The sequence below is a fragment of the Anneissia japonica genome, unplaced genomic scaffold, assembly GCF_011630105.1.
Source record: "Anneissia japonica isolate Jap-2015-1 unplaced genomic scaffold, ASM1163010v1 scaffold2644_len28510_cov111, whole genome shotgun sequence".
Lineage (NCBI taxonomy): Eukaryota > Metazoa > Echinodermata > Crinoidea > Comatulida > Comatulidae > Anneissia > Anneissia japonica.
The window spans coordinates 2,973-12,166 of record NW_022688134.1 but is presented as its reverse complement, the minus strand read 5'-3'; the positions used below and the strand labels follow the sequence as shown (position 1 = coordinate 12,166).

At 34.9% G+C, this 9,194-nt stretch overlaps 1 protein-coding gene across 1 annotated transcript; it reads right to left on the bottom strand.

Annotated features, from left to right (window-relative positions):
• Window positions 1-4,972: 4,972 nt before the first annotated feature.
• Window positions 4,973-5,365, bottom strand: LOC117121301. Its single transcript, XM_033266447.1, has one exon. The coding sequence runs from the start codon at window positions 5,363-5,365 to the stop codon at window positions 4,973-4,975; it is 393 nt and encodes a 130-aa protein (XP_033122338.1).
• Window positions 5,366-9,194: the final 3,829 nt, after the last annotated feature.

Genomic DNA, 9,194 nt, shown 5'->3' with positions numbered 1-9,194 from the left:
TGACATAATTTAATGATTCTTTAAGAAAATCAAATTAATCAGATAAAATGTCCGATAAGCATAATATGCTTTATATATTTTTAATATTAACATTATATATTTTTAATATAAATATTATTTATATTAAAAATATATAATGTTCAATTAAGATAATATTATGCATACCTTAAGAAAATATATATATATATATATCAATACAGTGGCGGTTCCAGGAATTTGAAATAGTGGGGGCCCAGGAAAAGACGTTGACAGATGGAGGGTCTGTCTACCTCAGCCCCATGGTTGGGGCTGAAGTAAGAAAATTTACGATTATAGCATGGCAGGACATGGTACTTTCAGACTTAAAATTTGAAAATAATTTTCTTTCTTTCTCCAATGTTTTACAATTTTGAAAAATTTAGGGGGAAGGGCGGGCCGGCGCCCCCTCCGCTTGAAGGCGCCACTGCAATATTAATCTACAACAATACACACGTGTGGTTCTCCCATAAATTTGATGGTCTTTATCTAATTTTTTATGGTTGTTAAGTTTTGAATTTATACATTCGGTTACGCTTACATAATTGCCGTTATTACATTTAGTACAAAAACGACAGAATTCGGCAAACCGGGCTCCGACCAAATGGGATTCCATGTTTTCGATGACCAGAATTCGACAAACTGGGTTTCGGCAAAGTGGGCTAAATTCGGCAAACCGGGTTCGGCAAACTGGATTTCGACCAATGGTCAAATACCGTTAGGACTGGATCATTTCTCGAATGTAGTTTTTCTGTGGGTTGATACCTTATTTTTTATGTTCCTAATTTAATATTCCGATTAAGTAATGCTAGACTAGTTAATTCAAGTAGGCCTATTTCAAATATTTTTAGAGTACATCGTAATTAGTAATTAGTAAACTATGAAATTTCTGGCTGTCGTTTGTATTTATATTTTGATATATACCAAAAAAAAAAATTAATTAGATAACAATATCATTAGTTAAAATGATTTAGAAAACATGTAAGCTAAAAAACATTTATAACCAACTGTGTAATTGTAGGCCAATATACAGTAACAATAACGAAATACTATGCATTTTATGTTGGTGTATCATAACAAAAAACATATAATAAGTCAATCGTAACGTCATCACGAACTCTCAATGTTATTTCCTATCCCAAACCGTGTACTTTTTTTTTCATTGGTACAGGCGATTTAGGAATTTTTTTTTGTTCGTGTGAAAAGGACAAAACAACTTGTACAATGTACTATGAGAGAGAGAACAGAAAGAGAGAACAGACTCTCGCTCATCGTCGTTTGTTCAGTGGGTACTTGAAAACATTGCATTCGTAAAACAAGGTAAATTAGAACCCGGAGAAAGTCACTTAAAATTTAATATTATGTATAACTCGATTTAACCTGTCTGCACCGACCAAAATAGTGATTAGGCCTACTATGTTCTCTAAAAGGCTCCATGAAAATGTATTTCTTTGACGAATACCTATCAGAATAGTAAACTCATAACAGATTCTTCAAACACAATACAATATTTATTTATAATACTGTATTACATACTATTTTAACTGTAGTGCAAACCCTGCATCGACAACCACTGATCTCTATTACTGTATAGGTAAATTTCCCGCCTATTATATATAGGCCTACAAGCGGTACTGGGTAAGACAATTTGATTTCTTGCTTCGAACAAGGCGACGTCCATTCCAGGGGTGACGCCAGGATTTGCCCGACGGGGGAGCCGAGGTCCCCGACGGGGGACCGTTGCCCCGACGAGGGGTCAAATTTCCCAGACGAAAGCAAAGTGGGCGTGGTCGAGCTTCGAATAAAATGTTCAGAAAGTGGTCCTGGGGGCGAAGCCCCGAAAACTTTGACAATTAAGGGGTTTCAAAAGCATATTTAATCGATTTTAGAGTCTACTAATATGTAAAAAATACATATTATTTTTCTTTTATCCCAGACGAATTGTGCTTTTTCTCCCCGACGGGGGGGGGGGGCAGCTCTCCCCGACGGGGACCCCCCCCCCCCCCCCCCCACCGCTGGCGCCACCCCTGGTCCATTCTTATGAAGATAAGCCTCAGTAGCAACTACCATCTTTGTGCACAGCTAAATGTACATACGCGCACAAATGTACTTCAAATCAATTTAGCAACCGATAACTTCTGCAACAGTTTAATTACAATGCAAAACTAAACTTTAAAGACAGCGATTGACTAATAAAGAAATCGGTAAAGTGCTTATAATTCATACACTAGTGGAAATTATTATACTTAGGATAGATAAATGCATTCAAAAAATGTAAAGCATTAATCTAATCTTCCCATAATGATTTCCAATAGTGTATGATATAATTATACTAATTGCCTATTATAACTTTTAAAAGGAAGCCGGTTTAGTTCCATAGTTATTACTCTTAACCAATAGGAGGCCACTTTTTCATTCACTTCTATACATAGCGGCAGCGGGGGACGCCAAAGCTTTCCCAATGTTCTGGTGATATTGGTGGCGTAAGGGTTGCAATATTTTGTATGTGTTACGGTATTTCATATTTAACACAATTGTCACAACCTTATACTTCTGAGCCGTATAGAAGAATAGATACAACCATGGAGTCAAATAGATACATTTTCAAACCAGGGTTAATGAGTCAATTAACTTTAAGAAAACTTTTGATCTTAAAAATACCTATTTATTCTTGGTCAATATTCGTATCAAGTGTCCATGATCTTATTTTAAAACTAAGATAATTATATGTCCATCGTTCATCTTTGGTCACTATTGCGCCCCTTCTAAAAAATGATGGCTTAGTTTTCCCCGTTTTAACATCCAAATCCCACATATCACAATAATAATTTTCAAGAGCGTTTACTATATAAATTATTAACTTAACTTAGTGATTCTGCAAGCAAAACAATATCATCGATGTATATCCAATCATTCACTCCGGTATAACCAGGGAACCAACCTGGATTCCTCCAAGAAAATTCCAAGATTGAACAAGAAAATAATTTTAAATCAGAAATGTATATTCAAAACAATAATGGTGATACATTACATCCTTGTCCAAACTGGCAGTTGGTTGGATTACTACTTACTTACTTACTTTACTGCCGGTTTGCCAGATAGTCGGATGACTTTCCCGCCTCGGCTGCTTTGCTTATGTCTAGGATTTCTTTTCTCCAACCATGTCTGCTTTCTGCGATTCTTTGTATTGTTTCTACATCTTTTAAATTATTGATCCTGGGTTTTAGTGCAGATGGTAATTGTTTGTAAAGGGTGATCAGGTCGTTCGATAGAGTAACTGGTAGTGTGGTTCGTGATCGTCCTCTATATTTCTTATGCTTAGAGTTCTCGAAATAGTAGTTTATTGCCTTCTTAGCTGGGACTTCCCTTTGCAATCTAAGAATGTGACCGAAAAGTCTCCATCTAGATTCAAGAATGTCTAATGAGATTGGTCTCACCTTGCACCGATCATATAATTTTGTGTTTTTGATTTTATGTGGGTAACGAATTCCTACAATTTTTCTAAGATGCTTCCTATGAAATGAATCAAGTTTTCGTTCTTCCTCTTTAGTTAATCCCCATGTTGCAGAGTTGTACGTTAGGATTGGTTTAACTAGGGCATTATATAACTTTAGTCTGACTTTTTCTTTAACTTTATCCTTTCTTATCCATATAGTATGAAGGGGATTAAATGATACTGACGCGAGTTGCGTACGGCGTGCGATATCTTCGCTATCTCCGAGAAGGGATCCTATTTTTTTGGTTTTTCTCCATTCTTCTTTTTCATCTCTTTTTATAATAATGTACTCGGTTTTTTCTTTGTTGACTTTAAGATTAAAATTTTACATGTGTTGTTCAAATTCATCTATGTTGTTTCTTTTCTCTAAACACACAAAATCCACGTAGTCGGCGTATGCAAGTTCTATTGGAAAGTCCACTTCTCGTTCCAATCGAAGATATTTAAGTGCGTGTTCCAGATACACTATACATAGGATGGGGCTTAGACTATCGCCTCGCGGTGTTCCGATGTTTGATTCTAGTGAGAATATCTCTGATGCACCTTTGATACATACGTTAAGTCCCGTCTGGCTAAGTAGAAATCTGACTATGCGGTGTTCATCTTCGTCTATGATTTCCTTTAGAATCTCTAAAAGTTTGTCTCCGTGGATAGTATCAAATGCGCTTGAAAAGTCGATGCCTGTTATATGTATTTCCATCTTGTATTTAAATGCCTTTGCTATGAACCATTTGTAAGAAAATAACACGTCACTAGTACTTCTACCATTGCGAAATCCGCTGATATGTAGGTAGTTGTCGAATTTTGTCCCTAATTTTATTCATGATAGTTATTGAGAGACATTTCCTTATTGTGTTTAACAATATAACTGGTCTTAAATTTTTAATTGGTCCTTTTTCTTTACCTGGTTTATGTAGTACAATGAGTGTTCCATTATTTATATTTTGGTGTTTATGCTCTCTAAATACATTATGTACGCAATAACAGGGGCAAGTATGTCCGTGCCGTATTTAAGAAGTTCTCCTGCTATCATGTCTTCGCCGGCCGCTCTGTTATTGTTAGTTGTTTTAAACTTTGTTTAATCTCCTCTTCTTTGATTTGAAAGGTACAAGCTAGTAATCACAATCCTATGATCGCTATAAGTCAATGTCCCACTGTATGATTACAAGTAATATAGTCGATTTGATTATAGATAGTATATAAATGTCCGTCGCTGCGTTTCCGTTGTTGTGAGAATGTTGTAATGTGTCTAGCGGGATGTTTGAATGCACTATAAGTAATGAAAAGGTTATTGGTCTCACAAAAATCAACGAGAACCTGACCAGTATTATTTCTAATTCCTCTCGAATGCTGTCCTAGACAGTTTTCTCTACCTTGATATTTACCTACTTTCGCATTTAAATCGCCGCAAATAATTAGGAATGTTTTATTTTTATATGTTCGTGTAATTGTTTGTAGGTCTTATCTATACAGACTATCTAGTTCCGTGCCGTCTTTATCAACTCTAACGCTAGTTGGTGCATAAACATTAACGATACAAATTACCTTCCTTTCTCTTGTTTTAATTTGAAAAACCGAAATCCTTTCACATACTTTCCAATATTTGTGAATGCTTTTAACCCATCTCTTGTGAACGAAGAAGCCATTCCCGTAATGCCTGATCCCAGCTCCCATGTTAATGAAGCGTCCCCCGCGTATGTCCTCGTTGATCGGCTTCTCGGTTTTTGTTTCCTGTAAGCAGGCTACATCGACGTTATAGTTGATGATATTTTGTGCTAACTGATTACGCTTGATTTCATTATTTAGTCCCCTGACATTGAATGTACTGATATTAAATATCTGTTCCTTCACCATTTGGACGTTGCCATTGCTGCAAAATCCTAGACATAAGGGAAAACATAAGACTTAAAAGGCCAAGGGCCCAGAGCGGGTCACTCACTCAACCAGATTGGATTACTGTATACATTTAATACTTGTTATTGTTATTTTATATTGTGTTATATATGTATTCGTGTTTCTTGCACTTCATTTAACCATGGAGGACTAAGCATCTAAAATCATTTACTTCTAGAATTGACAAGAAATATTGGATAATTATTTTTCTATCATTATGGCAATAAATTGTCTTATCCACATGATTTAAAATACGAATTGAGATATGATTTTGCCATTACAGTATTTTGAGATCGCACTACCCTTTGCGTCCAGATATAATTTTTTTTTTTTTTATACCTGGGTGCTTTTCTGGGCCCTCTATAGCATTCAGGTAGAGGACATTTTAATAATGTCAATAATATTACACTTTTTATAAAACATAAAACGTTATTATCTATCATTCTATAATAATTATACTCCGGTCTTTAACTTTTTTGTGCTGGATTTGTTCTTTCTTTTACCCATTTGAGTGATATTGGCACAAATAATTATGACAAGGCATGTAGAGTATTGAACACTGTATTTATTTTCGAAAGAAATTTTCGGCCAGTCCTCTGGCCTTCACCAAATTTACTGAATGCACATGATTGGCTGATTGCAAGTTGTATACAGTACTGTAAAATATAAACAATACAATAGTGATGTAGACGCATTATAGGCCAATATTTATAAAATATCGTTGTCTTCAACCCCTTTTGTATAGTGCTCGATTAGGAACGTGATGTTGTATCAAGCATAGCAATTAAACATGAAGTTCCATTTCCATTTGTATAAACTATTGTCATCTCGTTGTGAAAGCGAGTATCATACCATTAGACCAAGGTATAGGTGCAGAACTAACCTCTGGATATGTACAAATCTTTCGTCCGGCCAGTCACCGAGTATTTTTCACTTGTCTGGGACAGGGCAAGTCAAACAAACGAATCGATATGATTCAAAAACGAATTTGAAAGAAATTTGACATCAGTTGCAAATTGTTTCACTTGCAGCTAGCAGACGTAATAATTCTGGGTTGCCAATTTTCGGTCCACTATGTTTGATGATAGACCCATTTCTTTCACTGTTCTTAAACCCCCTCTGCTTCCTCACAGAGTTCACAAGGCTGTCTCTCCAACTTTACGTGTGAAGTGTTTCCGCAATTATTTTTACACGTACTGAGTATTAAGTACATGTCCACGTCAGGTAGGGCAAAATTTCACCTGTAATTGATTCTCTTGAAGCAAATCTAGTTATTGTATATTTCATCCCGTCAATAACAATTACTACAAATAATAATAATAATAATACAAATAATAATAATAATAATAATAATAATAATAATAATAATAATAATAATAATAATAATAATAACAATAATAGCAGTGCTCGAATTGTGTGTGACGCTGACGTCCTTAAGTTTGTAAACAAGCAAAATTGTATTTCCAATCACCTATTAGCTATGGGTTTGTTCATGCATGTAGTTTTGGGCATGTAATTATTGTGCCCTATTGCTTGAAAACAATTTTGACACTGAATAATCTAGCGTCAAATAGGGCATTCAATTGATCAAAAATAAACTCAAGCAATCACCCCAAACACATGTATCAGGAACCAGTCTATTTGATGCCATACTGCTAAAAACAAATTAATATCACTATGTACCAGATCTTAAATTCTATCTTAGTTAATTGGTTTCTTATGTGACCATAGACAGGGAGTTAAATAAAATGGTGAATTTTCAGAATAGGAACATATTAAATGTGGAACCACAAGGCACATAATTAGGCTAGCGGCATTTATTAGGGTCTAATGATGCATGTACAAACACAATAAGTGGATCATTTCAAATATGTGGATGACTTTAGTCTAGTTTACCACAACATCTAACATGCAGAGCTTTTTTGATGATCTAGTCGATTGGAGTAAAGCAAACTCAACGCTAACCCTAAACTGTACCACTGTTTGTTATAAATTTGTCACTCCTGTACCCTTGTAATTAATTAGGTAATCATTTATTTAACCCTTATTTAAAGTAAGTGAGGCTAAAAGTTTAGGTATTCTAGTGCAGAATGACCAAGTAGGGTGCTGATATTAACATGATCGTTTCAAAGGGTAGTAAAGACTCCACTTGTTTCGACGTCTAAAGAAATTTCGGGTACCGGTACCTGTTAAATGACTTGATCAATATAATTATATTGCACTTATGTACGCCCTTGTGTCGAATATTGTATACCTTTGTTGCATGTTGGTCTTTCTCGGAAACATATTGGATCAATTAAATCTATGCAAAAAAAAGGCATTTACGATGATTTAGGGATCCCTTATCGTCGTAGTACATGCTGTAAGCCAGTGTAGTCTTACCCGGTGTATCAACAGTTCTACATGTTCTATTAATATTTTTAGTATTTTCATATCAGTTTTTTTAGAATGTTTTAATTGACGAATACCATGGTGTTAGAAGATTGATATTCCTGAAATTTCTTTAATATGTTACTATATAAATTCAAAATTGATCGCAGTAGCTTGTGGCTATGAATATCCTTTGGAATTAATAAACTTTCGTACGTCGATTATGCCTATTGTCATGAATACTGTACACACTCAATTATCAATGTAAAAATTCTTGATGAGACGATCAAGTGTGTATTTGCATGTCTATGCTACATTTGTATTGCCTGATGTTTAGATTCTTATCATCGAATGATATAAAATGAGGATCCTCCTGATACTGACCAGTTGGGTAATGCTCACTGTCGAGACGTGTACCATTCGTGTTGGCCTGCACAACTCAATCTTGTAAAATGGAACTGTACAACGTAAGATTTGTTATATGTTTGTTTTTTTTTTGTACTATAGGCTTCACAAAATGAAACCAATTTTGTAGCCATGATATTATTATAATTTTATTAATAATAATAATGAGGACTCATTTTAAAGTAATACTGATTATGTGTTATAATTATTTAAAATGTAATTTCACTTTTTAATGTAGGCCTAATAAGTGTATTTAATAATTGTATAATAATACACGGTACTGGTACTGTTGGTATGGGCATTTATTAGGGCAATTCGTTTCCCTGGTCATTGGGTCCACATACGTAAAGTGTTGCTGCTGGTATTCAGCACTGCAGGAGCAGCCAGTCCCACCAGGTACCCATTTCTACTCCTGGATGGAGAAAAGCAATGCAGATAAAGTGCCTTGCTCAAGAGCGAAATACACAGTGAGGGATTGAAACCCCAACTGCGTCAAACCGCTTCTTCAACCGGCCGGGTGTTCAAATGTTTAAGAAGCAGCCATTTGTTTGGAATTCTTCATTCACAAGCATGCTTATCTTGACATTTTAGTGAATAAATAATCAGAAATTGTGGTCTTAACTACATTGGCTTTTATCTAAAATAGATCAATTAAAGATTATATAAAACTTGGATATTGTATAACGAATTTATTATAATTACTATTTTTACCAGATCTTTATCGGTACACTGTTATTTTGGCAAACTCACGGTAAGATATATTTACTATTATTGTATTCTTTTAACAAACCAGTTTGTAATATTATAGAATGAAATGTTTTTCTACGTACAATAAGTTACAATGTCATTTTGATTGTGTAGATTATAAAAAAGCAGACTGCATGGTTTTGTTTCAAGATGTTGTAATTTAATTCCCTGCCAGCTGCTATGTAGTTGAGTGAATCCAATGCTACAGAAGAAGAGACCGAACCAGGCCGTGGGTTCAACAACTTTTATTCAACAACTCAATAACAAT